We start from the raw sequence: 26,422 nt of genomic DNA on the forward strand, positions 1-26,422 counted from the left end.
GTTTGGCATTCGGCTAAATCTAATGAAATTTGACTTTCAATAATAAAGGAGAGCAAACGATGAAAAGAATGAAATGTACTCGAGGCCTAAAAGCACAGGAATAGACTCATGCTCCCACAAAGTTTGCAAAAACATGCAGTAAATTGTGTCACAGTGAAAAAACAAAATGTCCTGCAGTTATTATCCCACTATATCAACATATAAAATAACTTTATTTGGAGGATGAGCACTCACTACGTGTCCCTAAAAGCAAAAGCACTTGAGTTAGGTGACATGTAGCTCTGTGAAACGCCACGTCTGGCATTTTGAAACTCCGAAGAACAGACGAACACAGAGCCCTTGAAGGCAGCATATCAGCTGGAGCAATCAGTATCCTAGCAACCACAGACGCGAGCTGCTCTGCGTCGTCCAGCTGGATGTTTACTACTCTAAAGTTTTTTTTTAGCTTTAAAAGTGTGTTTTTTAGCTTTTAAGATGGACGTGACACTCGAGGCACAAAAAAGGCCGCTGGCTACGTTGTCCTCATTCAGTTACATTCCACCACGACGGAAGGAACCGAAAGAAATGTCAGTCTTCAACAAAGACTCACGGGTGAGCTGTCGGAGTTAGCAGTTAGCGTAGAACTTTGTTGCCACGCATGCTAAGCTAATGCCACCGCTAATAAAACTAGACAGTTAGCTAAGTAGCTCATGGGACATATTTGAATTCATCATGGTACTGTTACAACATCACAACAGAGAGCAAGTTTGAGTCTTCACATACTGCTGGTAATATTTGGAAAGGTGCTGAAGTCACAGAATTAAGCTAAAGCTAAACATAGCTGCCTTCTTTATGAAAGAAATGTAGCTTAGACACAAATGTGTCACTAGAATATAGGCCACAGGCTATATGCTACAGGCTAGAGAATATTGTCACTGATTAACAACTTTGTTGACTTCCATTAAGATAATGATTTGCAAATGTTTTCCCTTCACAGAAAAAACCCAATTGTAAGTCAAGTTAGTCAACAATAAACCTCTGAGTGATGAAAGGTGATGATAATGATAAATCTTAAGACACAACACAAAAGAAACCTTTGATATTTCTCTTAATACCATTTGAGGGTTTCTTTTAAACTGCTAATTGAAATACCACTGGTGACTGAGTGCTGTTTGTTTTGCTGTAACTCGAACCAATTTTGAGAAGAGATTGCTGTGATTGTTGGCTTTGGTTCCACCTCTACCTGCAGGCATCTTGCCTAAAGTGGAACAAAATGACCCCCCTCTGTTTGAGCACAGGCTTTGAATGATAAACACCTGTTTGTTGCCTCTCCGTCGGCAGGTCCCAGAGGTCTCCATGTATGACCAAGTGTTCCACCAGGCCGAGGGTTATGATATGAGACTGCACCGAGATGACAGAAAACACCATAAAGGAAGAGGATTAGAAATATGCGAAGAGGTAATGAACATAATTTATTGACTGTTTTACTTCTCAAACATCTCATCTAAAACTCTTTTAGCTGCTGATGAGCTCAAACTTGAGTTATAGGAATCTGGATTAGGGTATAATATTTATTTAGATGTTTTATTGAAGCAAGTGTATGAAAGTATACTATTCAACAATATAGTAAAAATGAATCGATCCCCTTTTTTGCTGTGAACCACGCAGAACACTGTCATTTTTAGAGTCGCTGCACTAAACAAACCTGGCTCTTCATTAGTTAAAGCCCTTGAGGTGCTGTAAATGCACAGTTTCTCCCTTGTAGGACAGTTGCGTGCAGAGCAGATCCTCTTGTCACATGTTGGTTAATGTGACCAAAGGGCCAAACTTGTTTGAAGACATTGTGTATTTTTAAATCAATTACAGAAATGATAGGCTTGTCATATTAACACATCTAAATGTGACTAATTTCTTAAATTAATCCGACATATTGATTTTCATGGACAAAGACATGCTTCAAATCATTTCTTCCTTTTGAGTTCACTCACTATTGAACTGCTATGCTATCAGGGATGACTTTCACAGTTTTCCTCCACTTTCGCTGGAGGTAACAGGCTGAAAAGGACTGCATTATTTTTATCACTTTTTCTGCAGTTAAGTCAGGAACAAAGTCCCAATAGTTATCTTCATTATTGAATTAATTGTTTATTCAATAAAATGTGAAAAAAGTGTGGAAAATGCTCATCACAATTTCCCAGAGCCCAAATTGATGTCTCCAAATTGCTTCTTTTGTCCCACCAACAGTCCAAAACCCAAAGACTCCTTATTTACTGACAAAAAAACGAAATGACAAAGAAATGCAGCAAATCCTGACATGTTAGGTCCCATATTGTAGAAAGTAAGATGCCCATGTATTTTCTTTTTTTATTACAAAGTAGGTCAAGGTGCTGTGTGAATAATGCTAAAGTATCAAAATGCTCAATGCACGAAGAAAGGCACACAGCCCGGATGCAGAAACTGTGCCTGTAAACGAGCTGTCCGTACTTGTGTAAAACTGAGATGTCACAACTATATACAGTACTATACGAGAACATGGTGGGCGGTGCCTGCTCAGGCCTGTGAGAGCTGACCAATCAGAGCAGTTACCATTGCTGGTTCCCTCGACAAAAAGTCTATGGGAGTTCTCAATTGGATTTTGGATTACACAACTTTATGATATTTACATGTTTTGTTTAGGAAGATAATCTTCACAGATGAATGACTTTTATGAATTTTGAAGCCTAAATTAAATTGCCAGAATTGAAAAGTTAATATTACACTATAAACTAATTACATCGCGATTGCATGACTTCAACGTCACCACCATTTTAAAATAAAAGTGTGAACCTTAAAATGAATAATAATATGGTACCAGCAAATGTTTGACGTTATCCTTGAAAAATCTCTCAAACATTTAATTTCTTTCGACTGACTAATTGATTAATTAACTAATCATTGCAGCTCTTGTTCCATTCTCAGAAGTGAGGTCACGTAGGGGTCATCTGTCGGCGAAAGGTTACTTTACATGTTGAGTGCACAAGCACAAGTAAACATTACACAGCTGTTTTTCAGTAAGATGTGAAGCAAAACTAATGTAATGAGTAAATGAACAAATTCATTACAGTTCTTTGCTTCTCTTGCACTCATGACATCAGTGGACATTGCCTTAAAGCACTGACCACCTACACACTTGGCACTCAGACCAGTGTACATTATAAACATTACAGCTTTTCTCATCTAATAACACCTTCTCCTGCCTGGTGTTTCCTCAACACACAACTTCCAAGCTCTAGATGATATTGGCAGTAAGGCTTTTGGAGTGTTTCATAAATGTAAATGTCAGTGTATTATGAGAATTAATTCCAAAAGAGCACGCTTTTCAAACTGTTCCATATTTATATGCTGTTAACATCTTTTTTATCCATGCGGTGGCTGACGTATATCTCCCAAGTTTTATGCCATTTGTTTATGGCTCATTTTGAAGCCACTTCATCTCCACAGAGCAATTATTCATGTCAAGAAAAGTAGCTCGCAGTGAGTTTCTGGGTCACTGAAAGCAGAGAGGGTGGTGAACAAAGCAGCCACACACGCTGCTGAGCTTGTAATTACTGCTAGCTGAGCGTTCGGCTGACAGCTCTCGCCGAATTAGGACGTCTCTGTTGGGGGAATTCACATTTGAATATGAATTTAAAAGTTTTTATTGTATAAAGTGTTGAGACGGTAATGGCAATGTGTTGTTTTTTGTTCGTTTCCACTAAAGCTTATGCAAATGTAAACCCGCCAGTAATTCTGCCACAGCCAGGAGCAGGTACTGTCTGTTCTGCAGATAGTCAGTCTGACCTCCCTGAAGTCAAAAATCTGTTGAAAAAGCTCACGCTGACACACACTGCTGCCTCAGGTAACACATTTTGTAGCAACACAGTCTTCCTAATAAAACATCACGGTGTGTAGCTAATAGTTTCATTAGCAGGTACTGGCAATAAACAGACATCATCACTTAAGGCAGAGACGGAGTAACAATCATCTCTTCACCTCAGTGCTGACAGAGTGCTTCAACTGCAGTGATTATGGCTTTACAAAACCACATGTTGCCAGAGTATTATATATTGTACCAAGGCAATGCATCAGAAAAGTTCAGTGCAAGCACAGAATACAGCACCTGAAGCTCGATAATGCCCAATGTGAATATATTCCGTACATTAATTGTTTTTTCGTGCTCTTATGTGCCGCTTATGTGCACGTACGCACATGGACACTCCTCCACAACGTCTTACTGCTACACAATGTTTTCATTGTGCGCGTACATGTAAAGTGAACTGGAAAATGAATAAACTAAATGCAAGCTGCATACTATGGAGGACCAAAGTTGCCCAAATAAAAAATAAATGCAAAAATAAATTACTTAATAAATGAATTAAAATGCCATTAAATGCACAAAAACAATATAAAAGACATGTGGACATGGATTTAAAAAAATGTGACACCTTTGTATCAGTTCCCCATATTATTTACTTTACCGTTACTTTCCATTTGTATTTATTTTGCTTGTTTTTAAATGTGTTTATTTATGTCATTAGCGTTTGCATTTTACGCCTATTGATTTCTCCCAAACAATGCATTTCTGCTTCATTATGCTAACAAGGGTGCTGCCATTCAATGTGTGTCATAAATAGGTACATAAATAAATAAATACATTTAAAATTAATACATTAAATTAATAAAATGGGAAAGTCATATTGGTTAGAAATAATAAAAATTCTTTTTCACAGCAGAGGAGAGAAAACAAACCACCCCAGAGCTGACACACCTTACTGTTATGCAGCCCTCATTATTGCTATTAGTAACACCTGTGCTTTTTTCTCCTCAACCTCAGGAGAAGTCCCGAGCTGTTCCTGTGCGCTCCTCTTCAGAGTACGGTCATCGTCCTGTTCCCGTCCTGTACCAACCAGGCCGGCAGTATGCTCGTGTGGCTCGCACAAAAGCAGAATTTTTCATGAAAAACGGGATCATCTGGAATGTGGCTGAAGGATACGGATCAGTGGCCCCTGTTTAGAGCCTGAAGCATCACAGCATGAGATCCAAGTGTTTGTTCTCGCTGTGGAAGCATTTACTAATAAACCAGTGTTGTAGGGTAGATTTGTAGCTTATTTGATTGGTTCATAGTTAACATAAAAACACATATCACATATAGTTGTATTGTATGCTGGTGATTAGCAATTCAAAAAGTTATTTTCAGTATATATTTCATGTCAAAACTACTTTGAAGACAGTGAGATTTTCTAAGAAGCTCAAGTTTTCTCGTTTGAGGCTGAAGTCGCTCCATCAGTTTGAGTGTCATTTACAGGTTCTGCTGGTGCAGACAGTCGATAAATCACAAAATGTCTTCCAGTTATTGCAGCTCAATATTGCGCTTAATGTCAAAGATTGGGGTGTTGCTGCTCAGACTTCAGTGTAATGGCTGTTTTTATGATGAGACTGAATGTCCTGGATGACAGGCGCAATGTGATTTCTTACTCTGAGAGGATTTCTCCATTAAGGATGCCACTTACTCCTGAAAGATGGGCTAATTTTGGATTCATTCACACAAACTGAAGAAGTTAAAAAGAATCGCTTCAACCAAACTTACAGTTAGCACATTCATATCTATATTTACCACTATACCTTGCCTGTATTTGTTCTCTCATGCACACTTGCTTTATGTAAACACAGCTCTGTTCGTGCATCACTAACCTCTCTGATTTACAAGTTTCTTGCATTATTTCTTTAGTTTAAATTCTGAACCCACACAGCTGAGAGCGACCTCCTACATATTAGGATGCTTTTGAGCACAGACATCTCTCATTCCTCTCATTTGCTTCAGCCTTTGTACTCCGGCAGAAATAGAATCTTTATTCTTAGAAATGATACAGTATTTGAATCTGTGTGCTGTTAGAACTGCAGTGTTTATAAAGGAGGATTAGGAGCTAATACATTAGGCTGTGTTTCCAAAGTAGAAAGAGAGAAAATAGATGAATAAAATGAAAATGGTGAAATTGGTATTTGGCCACAGAAGCCTTTAGAAAACAGATTCATCCTCAGAGATTTCTGCTGTAAACGTACCTTATTGCATCATATTGCATTTCACCCAGGAAGCCTTTATTATTACTCAAGTATTGGCTGTACATATCATTTCTAAATATTCATATTAAAAGGACCAGTGTATAGGATTTAGTCCTTCTGCAAGTGAGGTTGCAGATTGCAACCGAATGAACACCCCTCACCCTCCCCCTCCCCTATGGAGGCTTCTAAAAATGAGAAAAACATGAAAGTCCTCTTTATAGTCGGTCAGTTAGTTCGTACATTCTGGGCAGCTGTAGAAACATGGCAGCCCTGTGGAAGTATTCTACAAGAAAAAACAAAGCTGATGTACTCCGATAAGGTATTTATAGTAATATTCATACTGGAAATACAATGTAGTGACGGTAACAGCTGGTATTTGTAAACCAGAGGATATATTTGTAAATGTGATAGTTACACAGATAATAACATGCCATCATGTTATATATTTAAGGAAGGTTTCACATTCTGACACACTTAGTCCCTTTCTGGTGGAGTGTTACATGTAGATGAAAAGATGATCATATTTAGCCATTGAAGATAAAGCTACAGCCAGCAGTCACATAGTTTAGCTTAGCATAAAGACTGGAAACGGAGGAAGCGCTTATCCTGGCTCTGTCCAAAGCTAACAAAATCAGTGCCATTTTATTTGAAGGTTCCAGTGATTTTAAACTTGGGCCCTATATTTACCTGTGTTGGTGTGTAAATGGTTCATACTAACCAAAAGTTTTGGAATCGGTCCCGTCGATTGCCTCAGCTGGCAGCCACAACACAGATGCAACGTAATCCTTTGGGACAACTCCGACTGTCAAAGTTAGGTTCATCATTCCTGTAACCAGAATCACAAGTCTTGCTCAAGGAGAAGTCTCACTTCGAAATCTTGCGAGGAGGGGTAACCACTTCTTGCTGGCAGTTCCTTTGGGTAAACTCCATACTCGTCTCTCCAACTCTGACTCACATTTCCACTGTCGTCTTCCTGCAGCAACTCATCTCTCGCAAGATTTCACAGTGAGACTTCCCCTTGAGCAAGAATTGTGTTTGTGGTTACGAAAAGGATGTTATGATTTAACAAGAAGGTCTATCTCTGTGTGAATCGTTTCTTTAATGTAGACAGAAGCTTAGTGTAACAAACTCAGCCTGTCAGGGACAAAACTAGCACTTTTAATGGACCTCACTTTGACAGTTGCAATTGCCCCAAAGGATTATGATGCAGCCAATGAAGCTGTGTCGCAGCTGCCAGCTGGACTGGACTTATTCCAAAACCTTTGTTAAGTATGAATCATTTACACACCAGAACATGTAAATAGGGCCCAGGCTTTTACATGCTGGAATTCCCTTTAACTTGTTACAGCTAGTAAGTTTAATCTGTACACAAATCAAAAGCTATAAAGGGATAATAGGCCACTTTAGGCAAGATATTTTCCAGTCTTTGTGCTAAGCTCAGCTAACCGACTGATGGCTGTAGATTTATATTTAACAGAGTGAAATAAGAGTGGTATTAATCTTCTCATCTAACTCTCCTACACATCACACGACTATATATACCGGGGCTACTGTAAGATAGAGACCAGTATTACTAAAGCATTCACCATGTCTGATGACTACAATAAATCTGCCACATGAAAACCTGTATTGTCTCCATTCATTCAAACTAATGATCGTACAAGCCTTCGACTCAATTGTGAGCACATCCTGTCAGTGTTTATACTGTGACCAGCCTCTCAGGGTGCACTTATGTTTACAGCACTAAAACAAACACACAAAGACAGATGAGGTCATTTTATATACAAATGTTTAATGAATAACAAAAAGATGGCAGTGAACATTTACACACATTGCTGATGGTCTGCTTCCAGATGAATTATAAAAAACAAACCTCTACTTTTCCTCTTGAATACTGTGCCTGAGTCCTCCTTCTCTTGGGTGGGACACAAGCGCAGCTCTAAAGCTATAAATACAATTCACAGGTTTTGGCAAACTACCCATCACGCTAGCGATTTGTTGGCGTCGACTGCTCTATATGACAATAAACTATTGTAACATCCATTTAGAATAAAATGGAACAAACCGGCTCACGGTGCCAACCAGGCAGATAGAAAAAAGCTCGACAGGCAGCTCAGTTTGCTCAAGTGTAAGGCTCTGAAGCACTGCAACACTGGCATGGTTAATTAGCTCCACACCACTACTATTGTACAGACGGGTGACTGCGGTCCTTGAGAGCTGCACCAATTAAGTAAGACCTCTCTTTAGTCAGGCACTCCTTCAGACTGTGAAGAGACTCCTCAGAGTAAAGTCCTTGTTACACTTGATGTGAGTGTTGAAGGACTGTGGCGCGGCACCTCGGCTCTCCTCTTCATTTTGTTGCTAAGGACAAAACTGGTTTTCCACAATTGTCTACTGCTGGCTTCTGGTAATGGGTTTTAGTTACGGAGCATGACGAATCACTTCTACGGCCACTTCTGTGTGTGTGATTGTGTTCTCAAGTCTTATTTGTTCATTAGTGTTGCATGCTCAAGGCATCACGGTCCCTTGTGACAGAGATCGGGTCATCTCTGTGTGGACAAAGTAGGTCTTCAGGTCTCCTTTGCCCTTCACGTTGATGATGCCACGACATGAACACATGTACCCTAGTGTTGATAAAATACAACTCGTCTCCTCTGTTACCTGGACAGAAAAAAACAGGAGTAGAGTAAGAAGTTTACAGGCACGCTGGAAGTCATTCACCTGTAGTTTTGTAAGACATCTCACCTGTATTTTTCCCAGCACCCCAGTGGTCTCCATCCTGCTGGCCACGTTCACACTGTTTCCCCAAATGTCATACTGAGGTTTCTGGGCACCAATAACTCCTGCAATAACTGGCCCATGGTTTATCCCTAAAAAAAAAACCCCCACCAAATCACAAATCACATGGCTTTAACTTCAGCTCTTTGAATCGTATTAATGCTCATATTTGTGCTGTGAGGAAATGTTCTCACCGATTCTGAGTCTGAAGTCGTTGAAGGAGTGTTTGTTGATGACATCCAGCTTCCCCACAAGAGCAAAGGCAAACTCCACCATAGTGCCGATGTGCATGTACTGTCTGTCATGTTCCTGAGGGAAGTGCAAGGCGAGAGGAAAAAAGTTAAAGGAGCTATCTGACTCATGTTTATATATATGTCATATTAAAAGCAATAACTTGGGGTGACTGATCACCATGATTAACAATCTCAATTTCATGCAGTGATTTATTATTATTATTATCATTATTGCTTGTATCTTTCAGAATTTAAACTTGCATCTTGTTGCATCTTTAATCAAGTCCTCTTTCTGGCTTCACTGAAGAAGAAAAAAACACTTTGGAGCTGTATATTTATAGCTTTGAATGCACTGAGAGGAACATTGTGTCTTTTCAGTTTTGTGCTGCAAATCAATACACTTTTCATGGTTGAGCAACCTTAATAGACCCTGACAGACCTGTGAGGCTTTGGATCTCTTCACATGTGGAAGTGAAGTGACGCAGCGTTTGAAGATTTTGGAGGTTTGTCTATTTTTGTTATCATGTCCTGTCTGTCCTGCTCTTATTGGATTTGGACTCGAGCAAATAAGAGAGTGCTGCATTTCCTAAATTCATTACAACCTTTTCTCTTATAAAAAAAATCGTGTCTAAAAATATGGCAAATTAGGCAACAATCTCAGTCCTGTGTAACTTTACCAAGTTTTTTTTAAACCAGAGTTAGCATTAAAATAAATCTGCCTGTGAAAGCTGTCATTTCAGATTACAAAATGGATGAATGAGAAACTGCTTCTGTGTAAAATCAAACACATTGCTAAGGGTGTCACTTTGTGTTGGAAAGTGGTGGGGACAACAGAGCTTGGATGAATAAACATTTCTTAAATGGTTTTCAACAAGTGCCGTTTTAGGCAATGTACTGGAAGGATCGTGTGAGGTCAGAGTAGATAATTAAAATTGCATAACAAGGTTATAAAAGGGTGTAATCAAGGCTACTACAGAGTCGACAATACCAAAATACTCAGCATAAAACGTTGACTGTCTATATGTATCACATCCACAGCTAGCACCATGTCATCTGAATAATGCTAATATAACATCTACTACAGAGCACCAGTGCATTTCAGTCAGCCCCTTGATAACCCTGTGTATTCAACATTACCGGCCTAAATACTGACAAAAAAGAAACAACTTAAGGAATAGTGTCAACAATGTTAGCTGAAGACAATAAATCAACCTCACCCAGAGGTGGTAAACGTACACACATTTCTTACTCAAGTACTGTAGATGTAGATGAGCACAGCAAAACTAAACTAACAAGCCTGTTCTGAAAATGTAAGGAGTAAAAAGTACAGATAGTAGAAGTTGTACAAGCAGAAAAATAAATACTCAAGTACAGATACCTGAAAAATCTACTTAAGTACAGTAACAGAGTATTTGTACTTGGCTGCTTCCCACCTCTGACCTTACCTTTAGATATTAAGCAGCATACTTTTTTAACATTACATAATTAATTTCACAAGAGTTCATGAGTCAAGTTCAACCAATCATGACTCATTCTGATCTTAAGATGGAAATATCTATTTGTGATTGCCAGTTTCAACTACAGGTGCTGATGAAGAGCAATGCATTCTCATTTGTTAACATTTCTTGCTGCAAATGATTTTTTCAGAACATTTTTAACAAATTATGCTTTTAAAAAGTGATGAGGGCAAAATTACATTTCAAAAAGTGGTGGAGACATGTTCCCAGAGTCCCCAGGGAAATGACACCTATGCCCATTGCTACAAAAATCACTGAGTTTAGACACTGATATTAAAGTTTTGAGTCGTGGGCTACAGTGTTAGGCTTGAGGTGTAGGAACAGTAGCTAAAGGGAGTGAGGTTTAGCAAACGGTCAATTAAGCAGATTTTCTACCAATCGAGGCTGTTATTTTTTGAAACAATGTGCTGCCACATGTCTGAGTGACAATTGCTTTTGCTTCCGGTGATGTTTTCAAACCACTGTAGTAATGAATCACTGATGCCTGAATGCTACGTGTGGCACATTTTACGACACAACCCACACAAATGTCCAAATGTATTTGGACAGAGATAAATACTTTGATACTGAAGCTTCATCCTGTTTTATTAACATTGATGAAAAATGACAAGTTGATCGAAAATGAGCTCAGGCTGCCAAAACTGCTCTGGCTTTCTGAAATGAGGTGAGAAGACTCTTGTTTTTTGCCGGATTTTTGATTATCAGATATGAGCTCTAATAGTCGGTTTGTCACTTTGTGTCCAGTGTGAAGGAGACATTAAACACTGTGTAGCTGTTCTGCTTGTGTGTGTGCAAGTGTGTGAAAAATAAGTGCATGTGTGTAAAAAGCGTGCCTGTGTGCACTCTGGTCCCAGTGTCACATTGAGTCCAGTAGCAGCCATGTAGGTGCTACCGATGGTCTTTATCTTCTCCACGCCGCTGAACTTCGGTTTGGACAGCAGCTGAGGACACATGAAGGATACAGAATGTAACATACACAGGAGCAGGAAATAACACCAGCTCTCTGCCAAGTACTGGCATTATTTTTGCTGCTATTTTAGAGCATAACCTTCCAGTGTGGCTGCTTCTCAAAAAATCAGTAGGACATTATTTTTTCACATCTTCAGACAGCAGGGATTATCAGTGAGAGGAGTTTACCTCATCAAAGTCCGCTATGATCTCGTTGAGAAGACGGAGGCACTCCAGTCCTTCCTTATTGACATCAGACTCTGTATAAAATTCTTTGAAGTCTGGGATGGAGGCGAACATCACACACACTGACTCGTATGACTGATGATAAAGGTCCTGATAACAAGCAAAAAGAAGATATAACAGCTGGATGTGTTGTATTGATCAGGCACTGGGGAAGGAAAGTTAAAAAGAAAAGAAATGGATGGTCTGTGGAGAGAAGATCTATGAGCTGAATACCGAACTCTGAACAATGACACTGACTCTTTAAATATATAAAATGAAACTTTAATCATCTCTGCGAGGGGTCAGCGCAACCGCAAAATAGTAACAGCATTCATCATAGGACAGACAGAGCGGAAGACAGATGTAATAGTGGAGGAAATGAGGGTACCGAGAGTGAATGAAAACGTACAGCACTGGAACAAATTAAGGAGAAATACAGGAATGGAAAGTGTGTTAGGGGAGTAGGCTGCATCAATTACAGCATGTGTGCAGGGACAACATTCAACAGCAGCAGAGCATGAAGAGTGAAATAAAATTATGCATTCAACATGTAGCAGTCGAGAAACAAAAGGATATGCTGACAAAAGAGTATTTATATTTAATTCATATACACACATTTGTTTCCTGCAGACAGTGGAGGGCAGCAATGAAACATAATATTCATAATCATATTTTATGTGTATTATCTGTTTCTACAGTAGCCCAGAAAGGACAAGCTAAACACTGACTCTGGCCTTTTGCATTTTTCACAGCCACCATAGGGAAGGGTGAGGCGAGGGGTGTTCAGTTGGTTGCAATCTGCAACCGCACACTGCTCGATGCCACTAAATCCTACACACTGGACCTTTAAATGAGAAGGTCAATACCACAGCAGTCATCTAGCTTAGCTTAGCACCAACATGGAGAAACAGCTAACCTGGCTCTGTCCAAAGGTAACAAAATCTAACCCAGTAATCTTGTCACTGTTTTCCCTATGCTTGTGGAAGGCTTAGGTACACATGTTTGGCAGGGGATTTTGCTTCCTCCCCTAAGAAAATGTAACATTTCCAATTAAAAAATATGCAATTTAACATCATTTTAGACCATTATTTCCATATTTGTGTACAAAAAGTTGAAAAAGCTAGATCAGATAATAAATAAAATAAAATAATAAAATAAACACCCAAAAAGCTTCATGATAAAACTTCCTAAAGAAGTCCACTATGGACTTTCTAGAATCTCTGCTGGTTGTAACATCAGGGTGATGACAAAAATGCTCCTGATTCTTCCTAATCCGGTCTATATATAGCCATACTGGGGGCAACGCTGACATCAAAACAGCAACGAGACCTGCTTTATAATAAGAAAGACAGGAAATCTCACTTTTCTATCATACAGGACCTGAATAACCATGAATAACGCATGATAAGAGTTCCACAGCTCAACATGAATTCACCTCATTTTTCCAGTTGCGTCCCAGGAAGTGTTCAGCGACATGTGCAGGTAAAACGTTCTCCAGCAGAACCCGGTTGAGGTTCTCCATGGTTTCGATCTCCTCGCACTCCCTCTTGAACTTGTCTCTCCACAGGAAGTCCAACCTACAGTAATATTCATTCTGTTACAGGAGGACACAGAGTAAAGAGACACCTGCGTCATTCAAACCCAGCAGCACTCTGCTCCAAAGCTACAGGCCACAGAAGAAACCAAAAACATCAAGAGATACTGACTGGAAAGTTATTATTTCCATGAATAAATAGATAAATTCTGACATTTGCTTCAGACTGGAGGTTGATCAGAGAAGCGAGTCAGCCTCCTGTGCAGAAGTCCTGCAGCTACAGACATTTGTCCTGATAGCCGAGCTTTTCTTACAGATAGACTGCTGGCATTCTGCTCTAATCTTTGCCTCTGAATCGTGCAGGATTTCTGCAAACATAACCAAGTGAAACTGAAGGGCTTGCTTGATATTCATAGAAAATTAATGTCCCAATAACGCAACAATAAAACAGTGTGAGAAGCTCCGCTCTCACTGCTCAAGGAAACAGTAAGCAGGCAGAAGTGTTTTGCATAAAAGATAGCCACTGCTTCTTCTTTTTTCATGTTTTGGTTATTAATGCTAGAAGGACTTTTCTTTCCACATCCCAGGAGTGCGTGTTTGTGCCTCAGACAGGGTCCCCTGAACTCACCATAATTATGCTCGTATATATTTGAAAGCTCCAAACTACCTGTGGTCCGACCCCTACATTGTGCGAGTGGATGTTTGTGTGTGTGTGGGCTGGTTTTCAGTCTCCTATGAGATATGTCATGTATGTAGTCAGCAGTCTGCATGATGTATGTGCACACTGAATACTTTCCCCCTTGAGATTAAAGTACAGTACCAATTTAGAAGCTTCCAACAGTGTAGGCCCATGCTGCTCTGTGCTGAGATCTGGTGCTACAGTGTTGATTGCTTGAGGCTGATATAGAAATATAGACTTCCAGCCCTCTAAGGAACCATTTGTGTATGTACACATACGTGTATGTACAGAGAGAGGGTCGGTACCTCCAGGAGTCCAGAAAGTAGGCCAGAAGAAACGCAGCTCATTCCAGATGCCATTGAGAAACCAGCTAACAAGCCTGTAAATGAGCTCCATCGTGCATCTGTTCTTAAGGGATGAATTACAGATGCCTTCGTTCTCCTAACCTGCTTTCTCCTCCCTCTGACTAAATGGTTTGAAATTGCCTCATTAGGGTTGACGATGGAAATGCTTGCAAGGCAAATGTGTTAATAGCAGACTAAAAGCATGTAAAATGGAGGCCTTTTGAACTCAATATCCAGCACAGATTTATGTACTTCTGCGTCAATAGCCGCAGATGACGCCACTCTGAACACCTTTTGACCTGTTTCCAGAATTATTTTCACAATAATTGAGGAAGCATTTTACCTCACTCATTTATACCCAAACCACATCCGGAAGGACGAACCCAATTAATCCTCAAAGACCTTGATAAAAGTGCCGGCCATAATAAGATATGACAGTTACAAAGAGTTTACCACAACAAAGTTATGTTTCCATAACAAATGCTCCCCTCCCTCCTGGTGACAGTGACCCAGAATGAGAACAACACATAGAGCTGTTTGGACCAACTGCGGCTCTCAGGGGAGCCCCAGTTTCTGGTACAGAACCTCTTCTGGGAGTCTTTCTGTCCTGAACATCTGCTCTGGGGTCAGAGCTGATGGATGGCACCTCGAAAAAGATAAAACATGCACACTAAAATGTGTGTCAGCCGAGTTTGGTTTGCATGTGAAGTGAGGGTGGCGGACACAGAGGAGATGAAAGCAGTCGGCCTGACTGACTGCCTCATCACTGCAGGAATGTCCCTCTGAACAAGTGTTTTGATCTGTGAGCACACTGAACTAAATCCTAGAACATGGATTCACTTGCTTCATGACAATCAAATGCACTGGTATCAAGAAATGTTTCAGTAAAACAAGATAAGATAAGAGAGTAAAGTTACATAAAGTTATAATCATATATCACTGTTAGGTAGTGACGTCTAGTGATGTCATTGTGGTGGCTAGTGTAAGTTTACTGACCTGCCTGGCTAACACCAGTAAAGTGATGAAGAAGATGAAAAGAGACACAGAGCCCATGGTCTTCAGATCCTTCAGTACTCCTGGTCTGCACAGAGAGAGATAATACAATTATCACGATGTTAATTGTCGAGTGTGAAAGTCTGGTCATATTGTAGAATGAACTAATCCAATGATAAAACAGAACCAACAATGATAGCATCTACTAACAGGCATTATCTGTGTAGCCAAAGCCTGATATATCTTATTCGTTGGTTCCACTGAGCTCCATTGTTGTCCAGAAACCGCTAAAAACAGATAAATGAGCCACACTGTTACATGGTTGTTGTAGTTTATTTTGAGTCAAACCGTTGTATACTATCTTGGTGCCATAAATACTCACTAGTGTATCAAATGTGAATCAATTCACATCTGAAAAAAAGCTCTTTTTGAGTAACATTTGCTAAAAAATTACAATTCACAGCTGTGATGGAATATCAGAAATTCCTTTATTAGTCCCGCAATTGGGGAAATTTTGAAAATGAAAATGAAGTCATACCTGTGATCCTTTTAAAGATAAATAATTGAATGGAAACCCAAATTGTTCCATAAATAAAAAATACATGTATAATCATCAATTCATTATACATAGTTTTATTTCATAATGGCATGTTTTTTAGACATGGATTTTCATGGGAGCACTATCTAGCATGCACACAGTTTTTCACATTTCCTGTACTTCTTCCCAGCACCTTGTATTCATCACGTTTGGATGTGCATTATTTTCAAATCTTTTTGCATAGTGGCATTTCCCTCCATAAAACTTTTATTTCATTACACGTTTTATTTCATAAAGTCACTTTTCAGCCAATCACGTGTCCCCTGATACCAAAAGCTAGCCATTTAGCACCTGTTAGCTAAACAGAGTCATCCTAGGATCAGCATTCTTGTTAAGCTCAATAAATAAAAGGAGATGTAAGTTTCTCTGTCGGTGTTCTGTGTTTATTTACAAGTGCTTTTAGCTGGGGGATTCAAAGGTACTTTGGCATTGCTGTTGCTCTAGTTAGCTTTCTAGATGGGTAGATATGTATATATCTATGGCATGAGCTTATTGAGCTTGCTAGGTAAGAGGGAAGGGACATGTGATTGGCTGAAAGTGAACTTTAATTATTTCATAAATCATTATTTACATATGTGACACAATTAAAGCACATCATTATGTCATAATGTCTTCCTTCCATATAAAGAGTCATGGTCCTGTCATTTCTGTCTTGTTTTGATTGTGTTTTCTGGGTTTCGTGTTGTCTTTTGCTCTGTTTCCCTCCTGTGTTCCTGTGTTCCTCCCCAGTCTGCTTCCCTCAACACCTGCTCTGCATCACCTTCAACAGCCCAGCCCTGTTCCCAGTGTTCTTCCCAGATATCAACTCCTTCCCTTATCCTCTACACATTACCCTCACCTGTTTCTCTGCCTCTCTCCTCCTGCACCTCATCCCCTTGTTAGTTTAGTTTGTATTAAAGTCCAGTATTCATTTCAGTCTTTGTTGAGTCATTTGTTGTGTTTTGCCTGATCCTGCTGTCCAATTATCTGGTTCCCGTTGTTTACTTTGAATAAACAGTCTGCAACAGTTCTGCTGGCCTGCCGTCTCTTGCATTAGGATTCACCTTCATGTTTTTTCAGTGTGACAAATTGAGCTTGGGTCTGAGTGCCACAGATGGGGAAGAGGAGTCATAAAGTATTAAGAGACCAACTAACACACTGTTTTGATATTTCTATGGCTCGTTTACTTGAGAAAAATATAGCTATGATATTTTAAGCCTTCCCCGACAGCCTTTCATTTCAAACATAATTGAAAACAATAAGAGAACGGGGACTTTTCAAGATAACATCTTAACAGATTTTATTTCTGTCAAATGCTGTGTGAGGCCGTGGGTCATTAAAAAGGCAGAGCATCATTGCCATAAAGAACCGTGTGTGACGACACTCAAGCAGACATAATGTTTGCTGGGACAGATTGCTACTCTGCACTGTATTTAAATTGGACAGAATTAAATGTCCTTCTGTATTTTAGGACAAACACCTTCAAAACAATAAATGTCCCATTCAATTACAAGAGGGGTTGAAAAAAAATCTTCTTCATTACCTATACATGTAAGACTAAAAGATGATATCTTTATATTAGTTTTGTACTGTTTCAGTAGATCATATGTCGGCATGCATCAACTTTCTTTTACTGGTGTACATTGGAGAATGAACCAACGTAAAGTCAGTTAATCAAGCTTAATGCCATGCCAAGATGTCTTTCAAGTTAATGAACTGTAAATAGATGCATTACATGCAACAAAACTGATTTATTAGCCAGTCCTGGTCTATTTTATTTTCATTTAATAATGTATAACTATATTCTTATTCATATGTCTCAGTGCTTTGGAAACAATAATATACTCTTCATGCTAATGAAGTCAAGGTGAAAAAGAGAAATAAAGAGAGAAATATGAGAGATGGAAAAATTATTTCTTCACCAGCCTTTCTCTGAAATCTTTTTGTGTAATGGGATTTTTTCAGCAGTGAGACTCCTGCTGTCACTCAAATGTGAGAAATGAATTCAGCTCCACCATCACAACCTGCTGTATCTCATTCTGCCACACATCATCCTCCTCTCCAGGGGTTACACTTGAGCGACAGTCATGTGGGATATTGCTACCTCAACGATACTCCCTCCCTCAAGACAGGGAGGTCTAGGTCTTTTTCCACGATTGTCATGCCTGCCCTTGATCTTGTGTCTTCTGCCCTAGATGTTGGTAACATGTCCCTAGGCCATATCTCTGCTGGTCAACCTTCCTTTGTTTTTAGGTTGTTTTCAGTGGATGAGGTCCGTAGAGCTCTTTTCTCTCTCGACATTTCTAAATCTGCAGGCCCAGACCACTTGGAACCATATTTTTTAAAGCTAGCTGCTGATTTTATTGCCAAACCTCTCCAATATCTTTTTAATCTCTCTATCACTACGAATTGTATTCCTGAAATTTGGAAAGTTGCTTATGTCCTTCCCCTTTTGAAAGGAGGGGACCCTACTTGTTTAAATAATTATAGACCTATCTCCAAGTTGTCCATCTTGTCGAAGGTCCTTGAAGGTCTAGTAAATGACCAGTTGAAGGATTTCCTTCATACTTACAACATTCTCTCCCCATATCAATCCGGCTTCAGGAAACAACACAGCACAACTACAGCCACCCTAAAACTCACCAACGATATAATAGAATGGCTGGATCATAAAAAATTTTGTACAGCTCTCTTTGTTGACCTTTCTAAGGCCTTCGACACGGTTGATCATTCTATTCTGAAGCGACGACTGCTTGACATAGGTTTATCTGAGCAGGCCGTTGGTTGGTTTGATAATTATTTGTCTGATAGAAAACAACGTGTTCATTTTGAAGGCAGCTCATCCACACTGCTAAATGTTTCTACTGGTGTGCCTCAGGGCTCAGTTCTGGGTCCGATTTTGTTTGTTATTTATGTAAATACATTGGGTAGAAACATCCCAAACGCCAAATTTCATTTTTATGCTGATGACACGGTTATATACTGTTGTGGCTCCACTCTTGCCGAGGCTCTTGGCAACCTACAGACTGCTTTTAACCTTGTGGAAAGTCAACTCATTGAATTAAGACTCGTCTTAAATGCTGCCAAAACTAAGCTGATGATATTTTCCAATGGCAGGGAAGTACCTGTGTCTCCTCCCAGCATTTTGTCATTACAAGGGTGTGAGATTGAACTTCTGTCCTGTTACAAGTATCTCGGCATTTTAATCGATGATCGGCTTTCTTTTAAACCACATGTAGAAAACCTGGTAAAAAAATTAAGACTGAAACTGGGATTCTTCTTCCGTCACAGATCCTGTTTTTCTTTCTCTACCAGGAAAAAGTTGGTTGCTGCCACTTTCCTCCCTGTGCTTGATTATGGCGACCTCTTATATATGTATGCCCCTGCAAATTGTCTGCGTTCTCTGGACACCGTGTATCATGGTGCCTTAAGGTTTGTCACTGGATGTAAAGCCCTCACTCACCATTGCACTTTATATGCCCGAGTTGAGTGGCCATCTCTGGCAGCACGCCGCCTTATACATTGGCATATTTTTATTTATAAAGCCATCTTGGGTCTTCTCCCCCAATATTTATGTAATTATGTCTCTAAATCTCAAAGCAATTACCGCTTGCGTTCTAACGAGTTTTATGTATTAAATGTGCCCAAGGTTAACTCTGAATTTGGTAAGCACTGCTTTAAGTACGCTGCACCTGCTGCTTGGAACGCACTGCAGAGAACACTAAGGTTAAAGGGGCTCATCAACGTTGGGTCTTTGAAAACTTGTGTGAGAGAAATTGGAGCAGCTTCATACCGCACTTGTTCTTGTTTTAATGTGAATCTGGAGCTTTAGTCCTGTTGCTTCTATTTGTAATGTATTTTATCTCTGTTGCTGTGTGATTTTTGTGTGTCTTGTAATTGTTGCAACTTTTCTATGCTGCTGTCTTGGCCAGGCTTCCCTTGAAAAAGAGACCATTGTGTCTCAACGGGACCGACCTGGTTAAATAAAGGCAAATAATAAAAAGACCAGGGTCCAGTCTCATTAGTCATTTTAATAGGTTCTGCTCAACTGATGCAAGCAGGCTGCAGGGTCAGAGGGGGGTGGACTCTTTTCAAACAGATAGTATTGACCTTAAGTAGGCTTAATAGTTCTTCCATTAATGCCTCATATCGAGAGGAGAGAGTGTGTGTGTGAGTTTACAGGTACCTATCCAGTGTATCGGTGGGGTACAGTGCTTTGCTAAATCCGTCCAGCAGGGAGGCGTGCGTTTGGAGGATGATGATGTTGTAGATCACTACGGCAACCAGCATCACCACCATCTTCAGCTCATAGTTGATCCTCAGGAACACAGAGCACGACACCAGGCCCAGTATACAGCAGTAGATAAAGTACTGGAGACAGACAGAGAGTGAGAAACAGAGACACTTATTAAATTTGTGTCACGCCTGATGAATGTATCAAAAGAAAGAAAAGAGATAAAAATGCAGCTTTATTTCTGAGTAAATGTGTAGCTCTGACAGTGGTGAGTCAGCCAACATACTGTGTCGTAAGGAAACAAGAACAGAACTTGAGATTGTTTACTGACATGAGAAACTGCCAGTATTCCTATACAACACACATTTTGTTTATGTAAAACCAAAGAATCATTCAAAATGGTTCTGTAAGGCCTCCATGCTTGTTATGAATAAACAGGGCAATGAATGAAAGCTTTGAGCTTTAACAATTCCCCCATATAGTATGTCTGACAAATGGGCACCACTGATGACTAAAACAAGAATCTTGGTTTCTCTGGAGTGACTTTTAAATGTATGTTACGAGCTTACTAGATCTGAAACAGCTTTACCAAAGTTTCATTTTAAAACTGGAGTGCCTCTTTGAATAATTTTTCTTTTATAGGAAAGAGACACTTGCACAGCAGTGGGTTTCAGTTCTGTGTTCACACCAACATGTGAGCATAATATGTCTATTTAGAGTTAAAGAATGCTGTTGTACATGTCATTTAAGCTGTTATTTTGGATACTGGTGGTCGGTAATTTGAATTATTCAAATATTTGACATACATGACAACATATTTACCCTCCTTCCAGCCCATGTTTGCTGAGCTCATCCTACTGTACTTACTGGCAGATAAAACTTGTCCACTCCTGTGTTTTCTTCCTCGTAGTCCAACAGGCTGTCGTTAGTTAGATTCACAGGTGGAGTAGTTATCAGGACTTCAGGTGGAGCAGTTGTTCGGCTGTCCTCTGTGGATCCTCCAGGATCCTCCACGAAGAACTAACAAGCAGAACCGAGTGGATGGAGGGCAAAAAGTTTAAGCGATGGCTCATCTGTCATGGCAGCCAGAACTGATAAACATTACATTTTCCTAGTAGATATGGTAATTAGTTCACCAGTGATGTTCACCGTGATGTTTGATAATGTGGAGAAATAAGAAAAGTTAAATGTTTTGATACAGTTAACTTTTCTTGGGGACATCTGATTTGATGTCAGCTAAATTGACTGTTTATAAAGTTCAGTGGTCTGCTCTTTTATACATGTTACCCAGTCGATGCATGTGAATCTATCAGTATCACACTATAAGTATGTAGGACGTGACAAGGACAAGCAGTAGGGAACAAATGTTGATGACATTGAACATATAGGCCTCTAAATATAATGTGAATATATTACTGTTTGGGCATTGTAACAGGATACCTCACAACACTAAATCATTGTCTTAGTGTGGTACCCATGGAGGCACCACCACAGCCAGGAGACTTTATCATGTCTCATGCAATTATTAAAAAGAGTTCTTGCAAAGTATGACATAATTTTAAAGCCTTGTTATAACCACAACCACAACATCTTAACCTGCAACAAGTTTCTCACCATATTGAAGACGGCCATCACCAGTATGAGAGCAGTGGTCGTCATGGTGAGGACCAATCGCAGCCAGGGGTTATTGGTGACGATGATGCGAGAGGAAGTGGGGAACCAGGTCAGAGAGCAGAAGGAGCCCTTCCTTCCCTGCTGAGGATGCAAAGAGATAGAAGGAGTGATTAGAACAGGAGGAGGAAGCAGTGGATAGACCCAAGGAGCAAAAAATATGATACAACTATTCTGAATATATGACTTTATATTTATACCAACATACACAGAAATTTCCTGCTTGATGGTTGCGGTGGTGCTTTCTCCTTAGCAACAGCTAAGCACATTTCATCTTGAAAAGAGATTTTCCAAGAAACAAATTTCATAATGATAACCATCTAATGCACTTTCACAGATGAACAGAGAACATCGTTTAACTATAATATGCTCCATTAATAATAACTTATAACACAAACCCAGCACCTGGAGGTCAGGGCGCACACACACACACATTGAACATGTTAAACATGGCTCATGGTTTATCTCTAAATTGAGTGCCCTTTAACAGTGACCACAGCAGCTTTCATTATTCACCGTTAAATAACTATTTAGTACAAACATGATCACTGTCTCTCTGTTCTTATTGAAGCAGTGTATGAATCTGATATCTGGGTCAGTTTTATTGCTAACTCTCCGTTAATCAGAAGTGACCCACTTACTGGGCGATGATACTCTCTTGAGAAGCAATAAGGCAGAAAAAGGGCTCTTAGGGGTCCATAAAACACATGTGACAGGAAGCTTGTAAATAACACCCATCCCTCCACTTGTGCCGGATAACAAGCAACAGCAGTGAATTGATGGATGAAGGGGAATAAATGGTAAATCATCTCATATAAACCCTCTATAGAGCGGCTGCTAGGCTCCTATGAGACATGTCATTGTTGTCATTGAGTTGTGTTGCCGGTACAGAAGAACCAGTCCAGACAGAGAACTCCAGAAAGAAGCGGTCCTGTCCGCTAGTAAAGATGCAGACAGCGGCAGAGTCACTTGGTGACGGCTTATACTACCAAACGAAACCAAAAGGAAGAAAAACGCTTGAAAAACGTAATTTAAAAAACACTCATGGTAGACAAAAAGAATTAATGTGAAAGAAAGACTCTACATCCTCTCAGTTACGGAACACTGCTTATTGCTGTAAATGTAGAGATTCTGAATGAATTTAGTAGAATCACCATCTATAGTTCCTTATTTAATAGTGTATACCCAACAGAGTTTTTGCATGTTTTTTTTGTTACATTGCTACTGTCTGCAGACTGGGAATACATACAATTTTGTGGAGTCTGTGGTGACTTTCCCACACTGCGGCACCGGTATATCAACCAACAATGACTCCTTTGCGCGAGGTGAATGAGGAAGCAGCCTCAGCAATAGAGCAAATAGGAGCAAAATGTTTGGCTTCATGAGCAACACAATCTGACATGGTGTTGGTGTTGTTCCTGGAACATCATAACTGCTGTTGCTCAAGGACCAGGATCGCTGAAATTGACCAATCATGTTTTTGCAATGTCATAGCTTAGACTCGGGTAAAAATACACACATGGGAGAAGCTATTGTTTCATTGTCTTCCTAAATCCTACCAAGTATTTTTGTTGCCTAAACCTAACCAAACAGCAACAGAAAAAAACAAAAAAACAAAATGGAACATAATAAGTGAACATGATCATATTTTCCAGACAGGATCCAAACCCTAGTCTCCTGAGTGAAAGTCCTATATTGAACCCAATTAACCATGACAGCTTGCTCTAGATAAAGTTTTCATTGGTGTTCTGTAATTAAAAATAATGGTCCTGGAGCAACATTAATTATGATATTTTAAGAACAACACCAACCCAACGATATCAGATACACAGTCATAAGCTTGTCAACAGCGTGTTTAACCACTCAGACTGCAGAAGGGGGAGACTACAGACCCGCAATGCAGGTCTAAGTTGCAGGAAACTTTATGAAGTGTTCAGAAGAGTGTTTGTTCATGACATCAACCTTGAGGAAAATTATTGTTTCATCAGCATTAGAGCATCACAGCACCATGTGCGTACAGGATTTCTATATTAAAAGAAAAAGAAAAGGTGATTTCCGTTGTGTTATCTCTAACACAGATTTGGCGAAGGCGCGTGCATGCATGTGTGTGTGTGTATTCAATGATAAAATCATACAAACCCACCAGAATATGACCAGCAAAGCAAAGCAGCAGGATCAAAGCCAATAGCAGGAATGCCAGGCCAAAGGAGATCCCCAGCACAGCAGTTCTGAAATACACACACGCACACGCACGCACACACACACACACACACACGCACACACATTATTCTAAACCCTCTTGGCACCTCTCGGACCTCTGCAGTGCCATCCAGGGCAATAAATGTAATGAAGGTTCTAATGTATTCTACCTCAGACCTGCAATCCATTTACATTAAGAAGCAGAACTGTGGACTGTACAGCAGCATACTGTGTGTGCCTCGTAATGCAGTTATGTTCATGTATCACTTTTCCTAAGGAGGAACAGAGTATGGCTGATTTAAGGATCCCTGCAATAAAACAGATGATGTCACGTCTAAATGTGCGGAGCAATGCCGCGACAAACAGAGCAAAGATAAAGAGAGGGAGAGAGGGAGAGGTGAATCAGACAATCAATGGCCTCTCAGATGCTGAATTACACATTTGGCTCCCAGTGGCAGTAAATTAGCATGACTGTGAATTTCTCTCCTCGCCATTAAAGAGACGACACACTTTGATTCACCTGATCTATAATCACTAGCAGACATGGTGCCCTTTCATCTCCATCTGCTCTTTAGCATTCTGCCTCTTGCCCCCCTGCCTCTTTCATTTCAGCACCGTCCTGTTGATGAGACAGCTGGCGTCAAATGGCTTTTTCACATCAACCCGCTTGCCACAGCTGGAGTTTGCTGATGCTATGGGGACTGTGCAGTGTGAATCCTGTGAAGGGCTGCAGACTTACTTTGGCAAGACGAGGACCTGCACTATGAATATACAGCAGAATATGAGGCAGGCGCAGGTGACGTAGTACTTGAAGGCTGGCAATGTTGTGGATCTGTACTGTTGAGAGAAGAGAAGAAAAAACATTAGAAAACTGGGGACAACCTCATGGGGATGTGCAGTGTAGCAGCAAGAAAACGAGATTAGGCAAAGTGAAATTAACACTAAGCATGCAGCATGTAAAAATATACCAGACTTCTATGTGAAATGAAGCAGTCAAACAAGACAATCTGTGCCTGATAAGGTTGTTCAGCCTCTTGTCTCACTGACAACTATACAATCCCATTGATTTGTTTCCCCCCGTGAAAAATGCTGGCTGGTGGTTTGTATGCATTCGCCTACCTCTTTCTCAAGAGCTTTGTTGTGAAAGAACAATGAGATCCTCTGGATGTCCTCAGACTTGAGCCACTGTCTGGAGACACAAGCCGAGCAGACAGATTCAGAAAATACAGAGGCACCAGGCTCTGGGTTGTGTCATTATGGTATCTGAAAACTATTCTATTACCCTTCATGGTGCCGTAATGAACCAAATGTTATTGTACCAATTGAAACGTAACATTACTGTTTTTAATCTTCTATTTCTTAAACTTACCCCTATTTTACGATTTTATTAAATGCGCAAGGAAAACACCAAATTTATAGTGAAGTAAAGCCAGAGAGCTTTTTCTTGTATCATTAATAACCTGTTCTAACTCATTTGGGGTGAATTAAACTGAGAAGATGTGCACTGTGAAAATAATTTTTGCTATTTCTTATGTAAAATGTACCATGAAATGCTAAGGACAGCAAAGGAAATGACTGTAATTTTCTCATTTTGTTAATAAGCAGTTGATAAAATTATCACATCTATAAAACAAGATACAACAAATGGATTTGGGGCTACATTAATCTGTGACTCTTGACTTAAAACGCATTTGGACAACATTATCTTCTTTGACAGGCTGACCTTTTGAAGATGCTTCTTCCAACTTGATGTATCTACTATTCAGTGGGCCTTTATCTGAAGTGACTGTGCATGACCTGTGATTGTGAAGAGTGATATAATGCTTACTTCTGTGAGTTGATGCCATCGATGGTGCGAATCATTCGCTCATTGAGTTCTTCTTCAAACCTCCTCCTTTGAGATTTAGACCTGCAGTGGAAGTGAGGGGAGGACAGATTTAAAAAGCGAAGACATGTTGTGACAATAGATTGATTACAAATGCATTATTACTCCTAGCTCACCTTTCTCGTTTCTGGAAGTGGTACTGCCCCATTGGAACGTCCTGAAACAGGATTCAGACCCTCATGTCTTAATGACTAATATCAGTGTGTATGTTTGAAAGACAGAGAGCGCTGCATTATACTTACAGTTGTGTTGATCTTCCCATTGTCTGTGGTCATGCTGTCTCGATGGTGGAGGTTAGCGAAGGGCTTGGCAGCGCCCCAGGACTCCAGGTATCGCGTCATTCTGACAGACGCTCTCATCTTCCCGCCGTCTAGAGAGGGGCGAGAGCGCACGCCCAACAGTGGGCTGTGCCTCTCAGTCTTGGAAAACCAACAGGAACAGAGAAACTCAGCATAGTGAAATTACTGTATGTATGCTTGCAGAACAGCAGCCACTGCGGTCACATCTTACACTAATGTGATATAGTAGCACTTGGACCAAAAGAAGGA

At 40.1% G+C, this 26,422-nt stretch overlaps 2 protein-coding genes across 6 annotated transcripts in view; one reads left to right on the forward strand and one right to left on the reverse strand.

Moving 5' to 3' along the window:
* Positions 1-373: 373 nt before the first annotated feature.
* Positions 374-5,092, forward strand: cfap90 (cilia and flagella associated protein 90). Its single transcript, XM_084379459.1, has 3 exons — positions 374-591; positions 1,321-1,437; positions 4,832-5,092. The coding sequence occupies exons 1-3, from the start codon at positions 475-477 to the stop codon at positions 5,009-5,011; spliced, it is 414 nt and encodes a 137-aa protein (XP_084235585.1). The 5' UTR covers positions 374-474; the 3' UTR covers positions 5,012-5,092.
* Positions 5,093-7,829: 2,737 nt separating this feature from the next.
* Positions 7,830-26,422, reverse strand: part of adcy2b (adenylate cyclase 2b (brain)) — a 56,444-nt gene continuing 37,851 nt past the window's right edge. For 4 of the 5 annotated variants that reach the window (XM_084379456.1, XM_084379455.1, XM_084379452.1 and 1 more), the window contains 16 exons: positions 26,117-26,293; positions 25,991-26,031; positions 25,818-25,898; positions 25,109-25,178; positions 24,729-24,826; positions 23,934-24,018; positions 21,734-21,874; positions 20,987-21,139; positions 20,072-20,256; positions 15,312-15,396; positions 13,194-13,352; positions 11,723-11,869; positions 11,419-11,526; positions 9,030-9,144; positions 8,803-8,927; positions 7,830-8,718 (listed from right to left, as the gene is read on the reverse strand). In XM_084379456.1, coding sequence (XP_084235582.1) covers positions 8,566-8,718; positions 8,803-8,927; positions 9,030-9,144; positions 11,419-11,526; positions 11,723-11,869; positions 13,194-13,352; positions 15,312-15,396; positions 20,072-20,256; positions 20,987-21,139; positions 21,734-21,874; positions 23,934-24,018; positions 24,729-24,826; positions 25,109-25,178; positions 25,818-25,898; positions 25,991-26,031; positions 26,117-26,293 — 1,923 coding nt within the window. In that variant the 3' untranslated portion in view covers positions 7,830-8,565. The remainder of the gene's footprint in view (positions 8,719-8,802; positions 8,928-9,029; positions 9,145-11,418; positions 11,527-11,722; positions 11,870-13,193; positions 13,353-15,311; positions 15,397-20,071; positions 20,257-20,986; positions 21,140-21,733; positions 21,875-23,933; positions 24,019-24,728; positions 24,827-25,108; positions 25,179-25,817; positions 25,899-25,990; positions 26,032-26,116; positions 26,294-26,422) is intronic. The other variant, XM_084379454.1, reaches the window with a different exon arrangement.

Source organism: Pagrus pagrus (genome assembly GCF_965226575.1).
Source record: "Pagrus pagrus genome assembly, chromosome: 17".
Lineage (NCBI taxonomy): Eukaryota > Metazoa > Chordata > Actinopteri > Spariformes > Sparidae > Pagrus > Pagrus pagrus.

Excerpts from the sequence above, each read along its gene's own strand:
- cfap90 (XM_084379459.1), top strand. The coding sequence starts at position 475 with ATGGACGTGACACTCGAGGCACAAAAAAGGCCGCTGGCTACGTTGTCC. Across the intron at positions 592-1,320 it reads TCTTCAACAAAGACTCACGG|GTCCCAGAGGTCTCCATGTA; the intron begins GTGAGCTGTCGG and ends CTCCGTCGGCAG. Across the intron at positions 1,438-4,831 it reads GATTAGAAATATGCGAAGAG|GAGAAGTCCCGAGCTGTTCC; the intron begins GTAATGAACATA and ends CCTCAACCTCAG.